The sequence below is a fragment of the Puntigrus tetrazona genome, chromosome 13 (assembly GCF_018831695.1).
Source record: "Puntigrus tetrazona isolate hp1 chromosome 13, ASM1883169v1, whole genome shotgun sequence".
Lineage (NCBI taxonomy): Eukaryota > Metazoa > Chordata > Actinopteri > Cypriniformes > Cyprinidae > Puntigrus > Puntigrus tetrazona.
Window position 1 is genome coordinate 11,285,841 of NC_056711.1, and position 17,633 is coordinate 11,303,473.

Consider the following 17,633-nt stretch of genomic DNA (forward strand, 5'->3'; position numbering starts at 1 on the left):
TCCTTTAGGTTTTTGGAAGGAAACATACAGGAGTGGGGAAAAACTCCCATATGAAAGAAAACCTCTGGCAGCAAACTCAAGGACCAAGAACAATTGAATTTGGCTGGCATGATATCATCTGGAAAATAAGTAATAAAGCATTGAGCACACCAAGCACAGGATATTATGGAATGGCTGTTTCCTGATCTTGCTTTGATGTGTCACAAACACTGTCATTCATTCTATAATAGGACCATTGAGAAAAGAGAAAAATCGGGATTGGAAAACGTAGTATAAACTATAATACGTGCAGATTTTATTGGTTGGCTTCACACGTCCATATTCTCCCCTCGTCTTTAAACACGACAGCACACTGCAGATGTCTCTTGAGGTTTTACCGCTCTAGAAGTTTGGAAGCTAATAATATTAAACAGTTCGCTTCCGCCATCTACAGTTCACCCACCAGTACTACAGTTATGATAAAACAAAAGCAAGCCTCAGCCGAATCGATATATATATATAAAAAAAAAAAAAAATATATATATATATATATATATATATATATATATATATATATATATATATATATATATATGCATCCCTTAATAATGATGACATTTTGATTGTAAAATAAACATTTATGAAGAAAGGGTTGCCATGTATTCATGAAAGGGTTTGTAAACATTGTGATCTCAAGAGGGCGCTGGATGATCTTGAAAACTGTGCATTAAATGGCAACGTTGGCATGGAGCTACGTTTTCTAAACATAAAAGGACAATAAAATAATAATCATGTTTGTTAAATATTAAACAAAATTTAATCGCATTAAAAATTGTGTAAATAATATATGCAATTCAATTAATGATCTAATACTATTTAAATATTTGGATGTGCTTCGTGATCGGTGTTTTATTTTATTTTTTTATTATTGTAATTATTATTTATTTATACATGCATGTATTAATTTCTGTATTTATTCTTGGTGGAAAAAACACTTCATATTATTTTAACTAGTCCGATTGTCTATAAAATGCGATTTAATATATTTTTATATTTATTTACAGCAAATACAAACAAACGATTTAACTTTGAGTGCATTGTTAATATGTGCCATTTTTATTTTTGCGAAAATATATTTTTAATTTTAAAAATGTATAGTTTTTCCACTGTACGTCCGCTGACTTTTATTTTGATATGTTTCCTCCACCGGTGATATTTACAAAGTTCTCCCTTCACACTTCATTATGCAGTGATTGTATAACTGGTTCACATGCTAGACAGTAGTACACAATAAAGCTAAAACGAGATCTTAATGGATTTCACGATAAACGAATAAATCATTTAAAACGAGTCGGGTCGTTGTGAAGGTTTGTTGTTTATTGTTGTGCTTTTTAAAAGTCTGAGTTGAATTGAATGCTACCAATAATATGCTAGCAGTTAGCATTTAGCACACAAACCTATACTATTAGTTAAATCACCCTCTATATAATTTTAAACTTGAAATGAAATAATCGAATATCAATATAACTATATTTCCCTTCAAGTGAATCTGTTGATCGCGTTGTTATTGTGTGTTACTTAGATATTCGTAGCTGTTGTAGTCTTCTGTTATTGTTTCTTTTGTTGTGGTCGTTGACAGTGTAATTGTTCAGTACAGATGTTTTCACCATTTTCAAGAGATATTTATGACAGAAAGTACTCTTAAAATTATTTTTCCCAATGCTATTATTATTCAACGGTTTTTCTGTTATTAAAATACTTTTACTATGGTGTGTCATAACTTTTGGTGTGATCAAACATATCCAAGGGTTACAGTTTTAGATTATCTTAATTTGCAGTTACTTGGCAATGCCAGTAGAAGGTAACAAGGACCAGGCCCTGGCTCCCCTGTCCAGCCCTGTCAGCGCCCTAACTCCTGGAGTCCAAGAAGACAATGGTCTTTCCATCCCAGGAAGCAGTAAGGAAGAGCCCGCGGCGACATGTCCAGAGAATGTTGGGTCACAGAATCCTAGAAAATCCCAGGCCCTTCTCCAGATCAACCGTCAGGAGATCCAGGCAGTGGACCGCAGCTCTCAGGCTGCTGAGCTGCAGGGATTGGGAGTGGATGTGTATGACCAGGATGTTCTTGAGCAAGGTGTGTTGCAGCAGGTGGACAGGGCCATTCAGGAGGCCAACCAGGCAGCAGCCAAAGCTGAGGCTGAGAAAGAATACGAGTCTGTACTGGATGACGTCAGGTGAATTTATGTTTGGTTTATTGACCTTTATGTATGTATTATGTATGTTTGTCAAAGGATGTTTCAGTGTTAAACATTAAGCTCAGTATAATTTGGTTGGTTTGTAATGCTTTTCAGGTCGTGTACAACTGCTTTGAAACACATCAACAAAATTTTAGAGCAGTTAGCTCCTCATGCTGCCTCTAGCAAAGACATCAGTAGAAAAATTGAGTCTGTCAAACGACAAAAAGAGAACAAGGTAAGCATAATCTGGACTGTTTTGTTTATTTAGCCTGTACCGAGAAGACTTAATACAGTTTAAATTATTATTATTTTATATTGATATGTTAAATATATTTGCACTTTACTTTCCTAATCATTTAAAAGCTTTTAATATTTCAATAATGTGTTGCCTTTCGAAAATCGTTACTATACAATATTTCAGAAGCCTGGTGTCTTTTACAGGAGAAGCAGTTAAAAAAGATCAGAGCCAAGCAGAAGAGATTGCAGGCTGTTCTTGATGGAGAAGATATACAGAAGCTTGAGGCAGAATTATTGATTGAGGATGACGATGGTAAGTTTGAAGCACAGTTCCTTTCAGGAGCTTTAGGTGCATTATAAGCTTTATCATTTAAATGAATTGGAGTCATCATTTAGTGTATACTATAGCCATTACTTCTTACTTATTTGTAAAGTTTTCTTACTGTATTTCTTTTAACATTAGTTCTATTATTTGGTGTAGGTGTAGTGGTTCTGCCTGGAGTAGCATTGTTTTCTAGATATATAAAAACCACATAGCTTAATGTCAATCATACTTAATGTACTGAAAAAAATTATGATATACACAATTACTGTTGTTAAATGTTAAATAAAATGAATAACAAAATCTAAAACAGATGTAAATAATGTACAATTTCTGATAACAATGAATGCCCTAATACAATTTAAACATTCAAAAGTGTTTTGTGCTAAGTTCTTCCAGAGCTGATGTATTTCATGAAAAACACCTCTACACATTTAAACAGAATATTAAAAAATGTTTGCATTATAGATATTATTTTCCCATATTGTCTTTCCTTCCATGTTTGCTATAATCTGGTTTTGCATACCTAATAGTGACACTTTTCTACACCGTTTGCATCTGTTAGAACCAGGCCCGTCCACCTTGGGCAGCATGCTTATGCCAGCTCAGGAGTCTGAATGGGAAGAGCTCATCCGCACAGGTCACATGACACCCTTCGGTTCACGGATCCCTCAGAAGCAAGAGAAGAAAGAGCCTCGAAAGGTTATGCTCAGTGAGGACTCGGGATTCGACAAGTACCTAGCCGACCAAGCCATGTTAGCGGATAGCAGAAAGAGACCCATCTTAAAGAAAAAGATCACTAAAAAGCACTCAGGACAGGAACCAGGTGGCAAAGAGCAAAAGAGCAGATCGCTCTCCAGCAAAGATGATAAGAAGCTCCAAAAGCGAATGCGTAAGCTCCAGAGGACTGCCCTGAAGGCTCACCCCAAAGCCAGGCCCAAGGTGGAGAAGGAGCTGCCCCAAGCCAAGAGGAGGAAAGGAGATGGGGAGTCCGACAGCGAGGGTTCACGGTACGCCCCGAGCGATGAGCTCATGGATTCCGAGGAACCAGAGAGAGATGATGATGATGAGTTATGGGTGGATGAAGATGAAGAATACCAACTTAAACCATACAAGAAGAAGAACCAGGCCAAAACCAAGAAGCCCAAGAAGGAGGATGAGAGCGACGAGTACATCCCTAGCAGCTCGGAGGATGAAGACTCTCAAAAAGGAGGAAAAGTCAAGAAATGTAAAGATGATGGAGATATTGAGTATTACAGGCAAAGGATTAGGTAAGTTTAGTCCCAATCTGTCATTTCATAAACTGTCCCAATAATTACAGTCAAAGGCCATTCATATGTTTAGTTACTTTGCCTAGCATGTATGCTAGAACAGATAACCTAATCCACTGATGAGATTGGCAGCTGTTCCTTGACTAAGCAAATTCTATGCCTATTCATATTTTCTCATTATGGTATGCATGTATTTATTCCAGTGTTAACGTGCAAATAGATGGAAGCAAACCTAACAAGATTTATGCATTCGTATTTATAGTCAGCAAATTGAGTTGGCATACGCTCTCTCTCCATATTTCTCCGCTCTGGTTGGTTTAAATGTGAATGCGGCCACTCATTTCTGCTATGTCGGAGCGTAAGCAATGCCGAGCGGTGGAAGAAAGGGGGGAAAAAACGTAATTAACTGAACCAATGCTTAGTCTTGACTTAATTACAAGTGCAGTCTCGGAAGCCCCAGATAAAGGGAACAGTTTCATTGCGGAGTGACAGGACCAACCCCAAATGAAGATGGATTTTTTTTTCCCTACACTCCTCTCTGTGTACCTTTCTCGGGGAGCTCAAACTCCTAATTGTCTGTATCAATCTTAATTTGCTCTTCTGACGACACTGCCACTAACTGCTGTAGCTTTCCCTGAAGCCAGAAGTGGGTCAATTAAATCTGGCCTGCTGGAATGAGGGGCAGAGGACACGAAAAGTCTCTCTCTCTCTCTCTCTCTCTCTTCGGTTTCTGTCTTTGTCTGTCTGTAGTTCTTTGGCTAGGAAATTAAAAACCGAGGAAGGGGACTTTTGGTACCTTACAAACTTTCCCATAGGAGGCGTCTTTAACGGAGTCAGATTTTAAATGTCAGCAGTAGACTTGTTTTAGTTTGACAAGATTGTTAATCAAACACGTTATGTGAAGTCTTCAGTATGGGAAATGTCTGTGGGGTCTGTCGTTCAACGTGATACTGTGTCCACACCAGTCGGTGGTCCGTTTCTATTTTTTAACAGCACAGCTACTCGAGCCAGTTTGTTACTGAACTGTAGCCTTACACCTAGTGGTCAACCAATATTCATTTTCTGATCTGATTTCACAGAGATAATTATGATATTGTATATCAAATTTAATATGAAGATAATAGCACAAGCTGCAGTGAAATTCATATTTCACACATGCACTTTTTTTTTAAAGCACATTTGTACTTTTAATAGCAGTTTCTGATTCTCTAATCTTAATCTTTTTCATGAATAAATAGTTGACTAAAAAGGAAGTTCTCTCGGTAATCTCTTAAGTCTGTGTGCACATATTCATATTCAGGTCACACAAATGTTTACATACAGTACACGGTGTATGTAACATAGCGGCAAACTGGATATAGCTCAGCTTAGTTTGAAATCAACTTGTTAAAAATGAGGCTGATAATGTTTTTGTCGTGGTTTTGTGTTGCAGGAAGTGGAAAAGGCAAAGACTTCGAGAAAAAGAGGCAAAGAGGGAAGCAGGAGAGGATGAGTCCGAGGAGAGTGATGCAGAGTTTGATGAAGGATTTAAAATGCCTGGTTTCCTCTGGAAGAAACTCTTCAAGTATGTCTCGCACAAATCACGCATACTCTCACGATGAAAGAAAAAAAATCAAAAATCTTGTTTTCTTACACATGCGCATACAATGTGAAATATTGACTGCGTACAGAAATTTTATGAGTCCCGAAAGCTGAGCTGTAAAGGAGGGGAGGGTTGAAGTGCTTTAGACTCGGCTGTTGTGTTCTAGTTGTGTTTTACAGCACATCAATTGGGCAACACTTATGGCCCATTTATCCAGAATCAATAGTGATAATAGTCCTATGATTAATTCATCAGCCACTGTGTTTGTGTTTGTGCTGGGGCTGCGTTTTGTGCGACAAAACGTTTGCTTTTGTTATCCAGGTATCAGCAGACAGGTGTCAGGTGGATGTGGGAACTGCACTGCCAGCAAGCAGGAGGCATTCTGGGAGATGAGATGGGCCTGGGCAAGACTATCCAGATAATTGCCTTCCTGGCAGGCTTGAGCTACAGCAAGCTAAAAACGCGTGGCTCCAATTACAGGCAAGGGACATGGTCATACATTTTTTTGTTTTTCCTACTATATTTGTGGAAATCTGTTTCAGCATTAGATTTTAAAAAAAGGAATAAAATATATATAAATGCATATATATATAAATGCATATATATAAACATTTTAATCTTTATCTCAAAATAAATGTTTATTTAATATCTTAACATCTCATTTTAATCTAAGGTGTAAACAGGCTCCCATAATAATTGGACCTGCTAACTGTACCTGCTATCTTTCTTCGTTCTGCCTTTTCTTTGAGTCTATTCCTTTTTAAAAACATCAGATCATCACCACCATCATCAGCCACCCAGTCACACATGCACACATACGTGTGTACAAACACTCATAAACACTAACACACATAAACACAGACGTCAGCCGTCTCCCCCACCCCTCCCAGACTCACAGTCTCGATTGCGATGAATATTTCAGCAGCTGGATTGCTGGTGGAGAGAGGTTTGGCGTGAATTATTAAAGACGTTTCAATTATGATATTCCTCTAATTCTCTTAGTGGCGACATCAAAGGAGAAACAAGGACGTGACATGAAAGAGAGACTGCTCGTTGGGCAGAGAGGATGGAAAATTAAACATGAAACATGTAATTAAAGATGTTTAAAGTAATGCCTTATTAGTTTTTTTTTTTTTGCTGTTCTTTCCATGCACACTTGGCGTGGAGGCCCTCCTGGATGGTCAATAAGCTGTCTGGCGTCGCCCATCCGCAAATTGATTGTTTGCAAACTCAATTATGGCTCGCTATCAATGGCTTTCACAATCCGGAATATCATATCAAGCCATAATGCTCCCAAAGCCATTTAGTGCATTTCGTCAGTTCATCTCTTTTAGTGAACACTCACATAGAGAGGAAGAGCAGAACAGCTGTGGCGTGAGCTTATGGGGTTCATCACCTTTAAGTTAATGTGTGTACTTGCAAGTAAAACATTTGTAGGTGGATTTCATCAAAAAGGAGTATGGATAATAAGCCGGTAATGGTATTGACACAAAATTTGCCCCATTGTGATATGGATGACATCACTGAAAATAAATCTAACTTCCTGTTCAGGGAGTGAGTCAGATGGTGATTCATTTACTGGTCTGATGGATTCAGTTCATTTAGTAATTTTTATTTTATTATATAATTTTTTATTAGTTTTTTTTAAACGAGCAAAGACAACTCATTTCTTAAGCAATTTCTTAACATTTTATTTTGCATTACAATGTCTTTTTTTGTAGAAACGCATTCCACATTCCAGACAGCAAATTGTCAATTACAACATAGCTTATTTATTTCAATTTATATATTTCACTTATATTAAACAGCCTTTAAAACTGCATTTATTTTAATAAAAAAATCTTTTGTGACATTATAAATGTCTTTAAATGTCACTTTTTGGTCAGTTGAATGCATCCTTGCTTAATTACAAGTGAATGAATGATACTGTTGAAAAAATGGGTCAATGGGTCAACTTTTAATAACATTAAATGATTAATTAATTAATTAATTCATTAATTTGATGTTTAACTAAAGGCCTTTGTTTACCCTTTTAAGAAATTCAGATAACTGGTCGCATATTAAAAAACCTAGTATATACTAAAACTAATGATCTGTATCTCATAGTTTCTCCAGTGTTGTGACCACATTCCCCTCTCATGTAGGTATGCTGGATTGGGGCCCACGGTCATTGTGTGTCCGGCTACAGTCATGCATCAGTGGGTGAAAGAGTTCCACACTTGGTGGCCTCCATTCCGTGTTGCTGTCCTCCACGACACAGGCTCCTTCACCAGCAAAAAGGTGATTCACACTGCTGGCATTGAGAACATCCATTCTTTGGACTTAATGTTAACAGTTTTGTTCCGCTCTGTATGTAATCTCGACACCCAAACTTTCGCATCCAAAAAAGCAACATGACAACAAGATTAAGATGAACTGTGTCGCTTCGGCCTGTAACGTTTATGCCAGCGTGAGATTTTCCCCCTTGTCAGCAAATATCCTAGTGTGTGGAGTCGAATTGGCTCCAAGGAAATGTTAAATTAATTAAAGCTAAGGTAGCAGGAGCTGCTGTGGGGCGGCTGTGAAGTGTTTACTGTGAGTGGTCTTCACTGCCCCCCTCCCCATCCTGCCTGACACAGTGATTAATGGGGGTTGTTGTCTGGCAGTCCGTGCTTTGCCCTCTAGGTGGAGAGATGGTCTCAAGAGCTTGTGGGAGAGAGACAGAGGAACGTTTATGCAGCGTTGGCACCTAATGATACCGCCTTCACGCTAACACTAACACTCCTGTAGAGCAGATGTACCTGATTAATTGGCTACAAAGTAAAAAAAAAAAAAAAAGTGTGGAGGGGGGGCTGGGAACAGAGGTTAGTCGCTTTGCACGTCTGTAATTGGAACACACTTGAGACCGTTCATGTGAGACATCAAAGCAGACGTATAGACTAGTCGTTCTGATGAAGACGCTATCGCCAGGGGCCTGATACCGACAACCTATCGCAATTTCCTCTATTTAATTAACAGCCAAAAAAGCCATTGTTGTGCTAGCGAGTTTACTTTTTGTTGGGTTTTACTCCTTTATTCTTCATTTTCAGGAGAAGCTGATCCCGGAAATAGTGGCCAGTCATGGCATCCTCATCACTTCCTATTCATACATCCGCATTATGCAAGATTACATCCAGAAGTACGACTGGCATTATGTCATCCTGGATGAGGGCCACAAAATTAGGAACCCCAATGCCGGGGTTACTATGGCTTGCAAGCAGGTGACTGTCGCATTCTTTTTAAGAGATTTTTCCTTCATTTTACAACCAAGCTGCCAATTAATGGCTCATGGTTCTTGAAAAGCACACAAGTAAAGGTAATAGACCTTCGTTTTTAGTTCCAGCCCCAGTGCTATTGATCGCGGTATTAAAAAATCAATTGGAAATTTCGCAACACTTTGATTTGGTATTGAATGGTCTGAAGGTAATGGAGCTTTAAAACCAAATTCATCATAAAAGGAGCTTTACTTTATCTAACTGCTTGCGCAGGTGATGTCTGAAACTATTTTCATTACTTGATCAGCTCGTAAATTATAAAGGATTGTCAGTGATTTATGTTTTTTTGGTTTTTTTCCAGTTCCGGACACCCCACCGTTTTATCCTCTCTGGCTCACCCATGCAAAACAACCTCAAAGAGCTGTGGTCGCTTTTTGACTTTGTGTTTCCGGGGAAGCTGGGGACCCTGCCTGTCTTCATGGAGCAGTTCTCTGTGCCTATTACCATGGGAGGATACGCTAATGCATCTCCAGTGCAGGTGAACCACTCATCACCCAGAGCTTATTGATCAATGCAGTTCAAATTCGCTTATTATTCATATATAAACCTATAATTTACATCAAATATAACAGCGTAATGAATGCAGAACACATTGTATATTATACAGAGATGGAAGTGCCTGTATTAATTCAAAGGCATATAAAAACCTTCTAACAGCATGGTGATAACTGTATGGTGAATGGAATCTAGATGTGCCATTATTAGGAAACCTTTTTAATAGCGCACTTACTTTATGGATTTCATTTCCGAACTGCTTTAAAAGGCTATTGATGTTTCCTCTGCCAATAATAAAAACCTTTACTAATTATTAATGTTATTAAATGGTTGTAGATAGCTAACCCCTGACTCATGGTCCTCTCTCCTTTCTCAGCTGTCTGCACAGTCCTGCTGACCGGCCTCATATGTTCATAAATTTAGTTTTAGTGGATATTCATTTGAGAAATCATTTTAAAATCTTGCAATTAGAATTAACACTTTTTTTTAATCTTTAAAATTTTAATCTGGAGATTATCAATGAAACCTTTTGGATTTTAAGAAATAAAACGTTGACATTATAGAAATGTTTAAGATACTTTTAAACAAATAAACCATTAAACAGCTACTATTTTGCTAATTCTTTTATAATTATGCATGCGGCTTTTAATAACTTAATATAGACAGGAACTACATGCAATATTTGTACTTTTAATTTTAATTAAAAAAATGATGCCCCCAGAAGAAAGGAAAGTTTTAAGCACTTTTACAGCCAGCTCCTTTACTGAAGCATATATGGCTACTTATTCACACGTCTCTGTCTCTCTCTCTCTCTCTCTCTCTCTCTCTCTCTCTCGATCTATCTCTCACTCTTTTGTCCTGTCAAATGGGCCCTAATCCAGGCTTGTTGTATGCCCTGCAGTGTTGTGGTTCAACTGCAGGCTTTCTTTTGATCTGCAAACCCCTTTAAATTACAGCTAAATGGCATTTGGCCTAACGCTGGATCAGGAGAACATTATTGATAAAAGAGTGCAGCCCCCCTCTGGAGTCCAGCAGCACTCTTATGAATCTTTAATGTGTCAATCTGCTGATAGGAGGAGAGAAAGAGAACAAGCGGCTGTTGACATGCCTCAGGACACACAAATTTGTTTGCCTTTCATAAAGTGTTTTGAAGTGGATGCTTGTTAATTAGCCAAAAACATGAATAGATTTTAGTCTGTGTTTGCTTAAAGTTAAAACATATATGCTGCTGTCAATCTGTTTTGAAAGATCCTCACCAAAGGTTTTTCTAAAAATTCAGTAAAAAAAAAGATTTGTAAATGTTATTATAAAAAACGTTTTAATATATGGTATTTTATATTTTAAAATGTAATTTATGACAAACCTGAACATTTCTTTATTTTTGGTGATAACACATGTGCTGCTTAATATTCATCAGGATGCTTTGATTAATAAAATAAACAAACAAACAAAAAACATTTTACAAGTGTTTGTACTGTCAACTTTTTGATGTTGCAGGGGGAATGTTGTTGATTTGTTGTTAATGTATTTTTTTTTTTTTATTTCTATTCCTAAGGTCCAGACAGCCTATAAATGTGCTTGTGTTCTTCGTGACACAATTAACCCTTACCTGCTGAGAAGAATGAAGGCTGATGTGAAAGCGAACCTCTCTTTACCTGACAAAAATGAACAGGTGCCCATACAATACATGTAACAGAGATAAAGCTATACTCCACTATTTATCTGCGTATCTTGCATTTAGTAAATTGCATTTTAAACAGTTCTAAATGAAGCCGGAGCATCAAGCTTTATGTCCCCTAGCAATTAAAAAAACTGTTGAATAATAAAATATATGTTGCCATGCATTCAGACATTTAAAGCCTATAATGTTTTATTGTCTGAACAGGTCCTGTTTTGCAGATTAACGGAAGATCAACGGCAGGTTTACCAGAATTTTCTAGATTCCAAAGAGGTTTATCAGATTCTGAATGGAGACATGCAGGTAATAATCTATGTGTAAAAATCGTATTGCTTAAAATTGATGATTTTCTATTTCTCACTTATTAATTAAACCAGTCTTTTGAGAGCAGTGACATGCTGTAATGTTATATGTTCACATACCGGTTTAAAATCATGTATAGAGAAACATTTAAAGAGCTTCCGAAATTTGCGTAGTGGGATGTTTGAACACTCCGATTGCAGGAAATCAAACATAAAAATCTAATTTGAACCTCAAAATCTGGTCAGCATTTTTTTTCTTGTACAATTATATTTTAAAATCTAAAAAATACGCTGCTGTGATTAAAGCCACTTTACAACTGTACGCAAACTCACTTTACTATCTTTTCATGCAATTGTTATGTTGATGAATTATGAGTAATGAACTGTTAAGTTAGTAAAGTTTGACCTTCACTTTATATTCATGCTATATGTACAGATATATTTTCTTTACTGATAATTACCTTGTCACAAGCATGCAGAATCTGTTTCATTGATCAATGTTGTGTCTGCTTTCTGTGAAGATGCTGCATTAAAAAACAGCCCGTTATCTATTGACTCTTTTTGTGTGTGGACTGTCACAGCAAGGAAACACTCCTTTATACAAACTATTCATCACAATTCTCCAAATGTGTTTTGTGGAGGCAAAAGCTGTGGGTTGCAGAGCAGTTTACAAACCCCTCTTATGTGGTCACAAACTCCATTAAGCCACATATATAATGCAAAGACTGCTGCATTTACTTCAAGGAAGAGACTTTACTTTACTCTGGTCAATTACCTTCATTAAATTAACCAGGTTTATTAATATTAAGATTTGTGTTTCCTATTTCTTACAAGGAAAGTGAATTGTTTTCTCTCTCCATTAAATGTATTAACATATCCATCCGGTGTATTAATCTCAATTCCCCACCCTGTGGTTCTAGGTTTTCTCAGGCCTCATAGCTCTGAGGAAGATCTGCAACCACCCGGATCTTTTCACAGGCGGGCCGCGGTTGCTCCGAGGCATCCCTGAGGATCAGCTGACTGAGGAGGAGCACTTCGGTTACTGGAAGCGTTCTGGGAAGTTGATTGTGGTGGAGTCACTGCTGCGCCTGTGGTTCAAACAGGGGCACAGAGTATTGCTTTTCACCCAATCCAGGCAGGTCAGTAAGAAAGGAGTGCAAAATAAGGCTAGAAAAAATTGAGCATGACGCCATTGATATGGTTGATTTCAGCCAAATCCTTCCAAACAGATCCATCAGTAAAGATGTGTGAATAAACCAACAGTATTGATGGATAAGATGCACTCGTACTATCTCCAGCAGCACCACTAAAGGACCAATAAAGTTATTATGTCATTTTGCCCTCTAATAGAATTCATTAGGATATCTTATTGCATTGTAGGGTGTCTGTCAGGACCCAGCTGTCCTTGTTCAATAGAAATGAGATTTGGCTTCAGAGAGAACCTAAAACCCACACAGTTGGTACTTCTGTACATGTAATATTAATCTCACTTAATCCTATTAGCACTAATCCTGTTCTCAATGCTCTGTCTGAAACCATTTCACCCACACACACAGATGCTGGAGATCTTGGAGGTGTTCGTGAGGGAGAATGGCTTCTCGTATCTCAAAATGGACGGCACTACTACTATTGCGTCCAGACAGCCTCTAATCGCTCAATACAACCAGGTGAACATGATCACCGTGCCTTTTTTACGCTCTCTGTGATGAGCTTTTAAACCGACTTTTTTTCCTATGCGTTTCTTTTTCCAGGACAAAGATATTTTCATCTTCCTTCTGACAACAAGGGTTGGGGGTTTGGGAGTCAATCTGACTGGAGCCAATAGGGTTGTAATCTACGATCCAGACTGGAACCCCAGCACAGACACTCAGGTTGGCCAAAGCAGTATCTCGCATCCTGGTCGCGTGTCTGATGCATATCTGATGCAAACTATTCGGCTTAAAGCATGCAGCGCTGATCGGTATTGATGTGAACTATTGACCTCTTCCTGTAGGCTCGTGAGCGTGCCTGGAGGATTGGGCAAAAGCAGCAGGTGACGGTTTACAGGCTGCTGACAGCTGGAACAATTGAGGAGAAGATTTACCACAGGTTAGTTTCCTAGGATTGGGCATTGAGATGGAGCTGGTAATGGTGAGGAGGACTATTATAATCCATAATGTCCTACTTCTGTCTGCAGGAGCTCAATAGACAGTAATTGAAATGCATTATTTTTTTAATTAGATATCACCACAATTTGCTAATTGGTCGCTAAAGGCTGTCGTAGACTACTGGGTTATTTGTAGGGAGGCGATGGGAATATCGAAAGGACTGTGAAGAGCGGGATTGTTCACATATTAATTTTGCAATTTTGAGCTAACCCGACACTCTATGCATTTGTTGAGCAGATAAACCATCCAGCAGGGTGAGATTATGGAATGTCAGTGTTTAGGCTATAAAGGAATAAATCCGGAAATGTGGGACTGGGGTGTATCATAATGATGATTTAAAACAAAAAAAAAGTACTGTATTTCTTGCCTCTTTCCATAGACAAATCTTCAAACAGTTTCTCACCAACCGAGTGCTAAAGGATCCTAAGCAGAGGCGGTTTTTCAAGTCTAATGACATTTATGAACTTTTCACGCTGAGCAATCCTGACGGCTCCCAGGGAACAGAAACTAGTGCAATATTTGCAGGTAATTCATGGATATATTAACAATTTGAACGTATTATCTTTGCAAGAACACCTCTGTTCATTTGGCTGATGTCACGAAGAGAACGCGCATTGAAATCAGGCAGTGTAAATATAATTTAAAAACATTTTATTGGTACAGTGTCAGAACATTGCTTGTCCCTGTGGCAGTTACTTTAAAGAGACAACGTTGTACCTCAAATACTCCGAAAACATGCATATTATTATCTTAGGGTAGTAATATTGGCCCATGTGTTACTACAGTTAACGAATTAGGGATAAATAAAATATAAAGCTTTACCTGTCACAAGCAGTTTTAACCTTGAAGGTACTTTTTTTTCTGAAAGTGTAGATATGTAAAGAGAATAAATTTTGCTGTCTTTTTCTTATATTATAGGCACAGGGTCAGATGTGCAAGTTCCAAAAAGACACAGAACCTCCCGTCCTTCTCAGGGGAGCTCAAGACCATCACTGTCTCACTCATCTGCATTTTGCGTTGAAGACCAAGATACCACATCTCTGTCAGAAAACAGAAACTCTACCTCAGTCAACGGTTTGTCAAACATCTATGCTTCTGGGTCACAGAACAATAACCTTGAACCTCGTTCCACTGCTGATCTTTTGACAGACAGCACTAGTAAAGATCATTCTCTGACGAACAGCCCTCAAAAACACAGAGAAAAGAAAAAGCACTGTGAAACTCCAGAAAAAGACACGTTATCTTTAGACAGACACAAGCGCAAGCATAAAAAGCGCAAACACTCTGATGACGCCAGGTTTGAGGGCAGTCGCATTTCTCACCTGGTGAAGAAACGGAGGTACAAGAAAGAGGAAAACGAGAAGGAGGAGGAGGAAAAAAATGAAAAAAAGAGTGACGATTATGTTCTCGCCAAGCTCTTTAAAAAATCAGGGATACACAGTGTCATGAAGCATGACACCATTATGGAGGCATCGAACCCGGACTATGTGCTTGTTGAAGCTGAAGCAAATAGGGTTGCGAAGGATGCGCTGAGAGCTCTCAAGATCTCCAGGCAAAACTGCAGGCTTTCTTTTTCGAGAGGGTCTACAACACCAACCCCACCTCCGGTCAAGTACGTCTATTTATACATATATATATTAGTATAACATTTTACTAATAATATGAAGCTGTTTTTCACATTCATTTTGCTCTTAGGAAAAGGTTTGGACAGAAGAAAAACTCACTTCTGGCACAGTCATCTGGTACAACGGCAAAAGCAGCAGAGAAATGCAAGGTATGTCTATATGAAAACAATATCCTGTGAACCCCCAAAAGAATAATAACAGTTGTTGAGCATTCATGTTCTGTTTTTTTAATATAGGATGCAGATGTTATAAAGAAGGCGGTTGTAAAGAAGCCAGGATCTGCTGCTCACTTCAGCGGTGAAGGAGCGCAAGAGGAGTCTGGTTCTCTCTCCTCATCCTCTCTCCTTGCTAGAATGAAGGCCAGGAATCATGTCAATCAAGCTCAGAGACGAGAGGATGAGGAAGAGGAAGAGAGAGAACCTACTGCTGTGCATGCTGCCCCCACGGAACACGATGAGCTTTTGGTCGACCTGAGGAACTTTGTGGCCTTCCAAGCTCAGATGGATGGCCAGGCGAGCACCAAGGAGATCCTGGAGTACTTCACCCCGAGACTCACTTCTACACAAACACCAGTGTTCAGAGAACTGCTGAGGAATATCTGCGAGTTCCACAGACTTCCTGGACAGGAAGGGATGTGGAGGCTTAAAGCTGGCTACAGGTAAACGGAGCGGCGCGTATGAAAAGCTATTAAATGAGAAGCTTCTTTGTATACCTCACTCTTGGGAACACGGGCGATTCGATGCATCCGATATTTTAAGATTACAAAATGTTTAAATCCAATTCATTTCACTTCCTACAACTTTCCAGGTTGGCTATACAAAAGAATTGTATGGGCGCTATTGTGAAACGCTTCCTTTTGTGTGAAATATGATGTCATTCTTTTGTTTGTTTTTGTAATATTCCTGGAAATTACTTGAACTTGGGAAACTCTTGAAAATGTGTTATTCATGCAATTAGTGTTAAGACCAGTACTTTTTTTTATTTGCTATACTGTTATAATAATATTACAATATTAATGTTATACAATTGTAATGTTTTTCTGTTCACTCAATTATTGGTACTTAGTTCTTCCAAAAATGTGGCAATAATGGAAAATGTACTTTTTATATAGGATTTCTATCCTATAAACATGCTTGGTGCCAATTTGTTTACATGACATTTTAAGAGGTGAAGGTGATTTTGAAATTTCTAAAATCAATGTTATTCCATGTCTTGAGAGCATCTACCTCTGACTTTGTTTTACTGTTTGTTCGGTGATAACAAATGAGATTTAATGTAATTGCAATGTGTAAAAGCTAGTGATGGTGTTGAGGGAATACTGTACACATTTTAACAATTAAATTTCTTCATTAAAAGTTACCCAATAAAGATCACCCTTTACATCAACTCCTTAGTACACTTTATTAATATGATCCAGAAAATATAATGCGTCACAAGATGATGAGCCGAAAGACACACCACCTCACGGGGGCTTATTGAAAAGGACTATGATTTTCTGTTGTTGCACATTAATCACAATGCCATGTCCTCTCAGGGACAGGCTTTTATTTTTAATGTGTCAAAAATTTGCGTTGGTCGTATATTGTTTTTCAATGCGCGTTAGCACACGAGCAATTAAAATTAATATAAAAAAAATACTTCTGCTATTGTAAAACATTTTTTTAATTAGTGTTTTTGTGAAGATACTTTTCGAACTAGAGCGAATACATCTTTAAAAAGAACTGCGAAATGATTTTTGAAACAATTTAAAATAAGAGTTTATGAATTTATGTCTTGCTCCGTTCGAGTTTCCGGCCTCATTAAAACTTTTTATACGTTTATGTAGTTGATAATAGGTTTAGGATAATAACGATAATTATTCGTTTGCAGTCTATTAATCATACAACATTTTAAATATTGGACGTTTGTACGTGAGCTGTCCTGTCGCTGACCATGGTACTGAAAGTTTTTCTCTCCTTTTTTCTCATGCACTCACAATTATTCTGTTAGTTAAAAATTAAAAACGGCAATTATTCAGTCGCACGTACACTCTAAAGACATGTTTTAAATAGAGCGCTTTATGACACCAATTTCATCTGGCACATATACTGCTGTAATACACTCCCGGTCAGACTCTCACGATCGTAGAAATCAGTTGATCTATAGGTTTGATCAATCTATCTCCGTTCCGTATAATAATACAAATGTCAAGAAGTTATACAGAGCTCGTCCCCCAGTTTCCGATGCATTTTGACGAGATCATAACACCAACTTTATTTTCAGCGGTGCATAAATTAATTACACGCATTTAATAACTAAAATATCATTATATTCCCCTCTTAATATCATAAACGTTCTACGCCAGGGAAGCACTTAATAGTGCAGGGGGCCATAACAGGCTATTATCCTTGTGTAATGCTATTAGAGAACCAATTATGCACCATTACACTTGCTTTTTTGCAGTTTATGTGATTTCATCCAATACC

At 38.0% G+C, this 17,633-nt stretch overlaps 1 protein-coding gene across 1 annotated transcript; it reads left to right on the forward strand.

Moving 5' to 3' along the window:
• Positions 1-1,209: 1,209 nt before the first annotated feature.
• On the forward strand, positions 1,210-16,554 carry ercc6 (excision repair cross-complementation group 6). The gene is made up of 20 exons (XM_043255885.1): positions 1,210-1,346; positions 1,818-2,213; positions 2,331-2,451; positions 2,658-2,766; positions 3,341-4,046; positions 5,479-5,610; positions 5,950-6,108; positions 7,773-7,908; positions 8,697-8,867; positions 9,223-9,399; positions 10,972-11,088; positions 11,302-11,397; positions 12,317-12,535; positions 12,953-13,063; positions 13,148-13,267; positions 13,390-13,484; positions 13,923-14,068; positions 14,462-15,155; positions 15,239-15,317; positions 15,405-16,554. The coding sequence occupies exons 2-20, from the start codon at positions 1,828-1,830 to the stop codon at positions 15,828-15,830; spliced, it is 4,200 nt and encodes a 1,399-aa protein (XP_043111820.1). The 5' UTR covers positions 1,210-1,346; positions 1,818-1,827; the 3' UTR covers positions 15,831-16,554.
• The last annotated feature ends 1,079 nt before the right edge of the window (positions 16,555-17,633 follow it).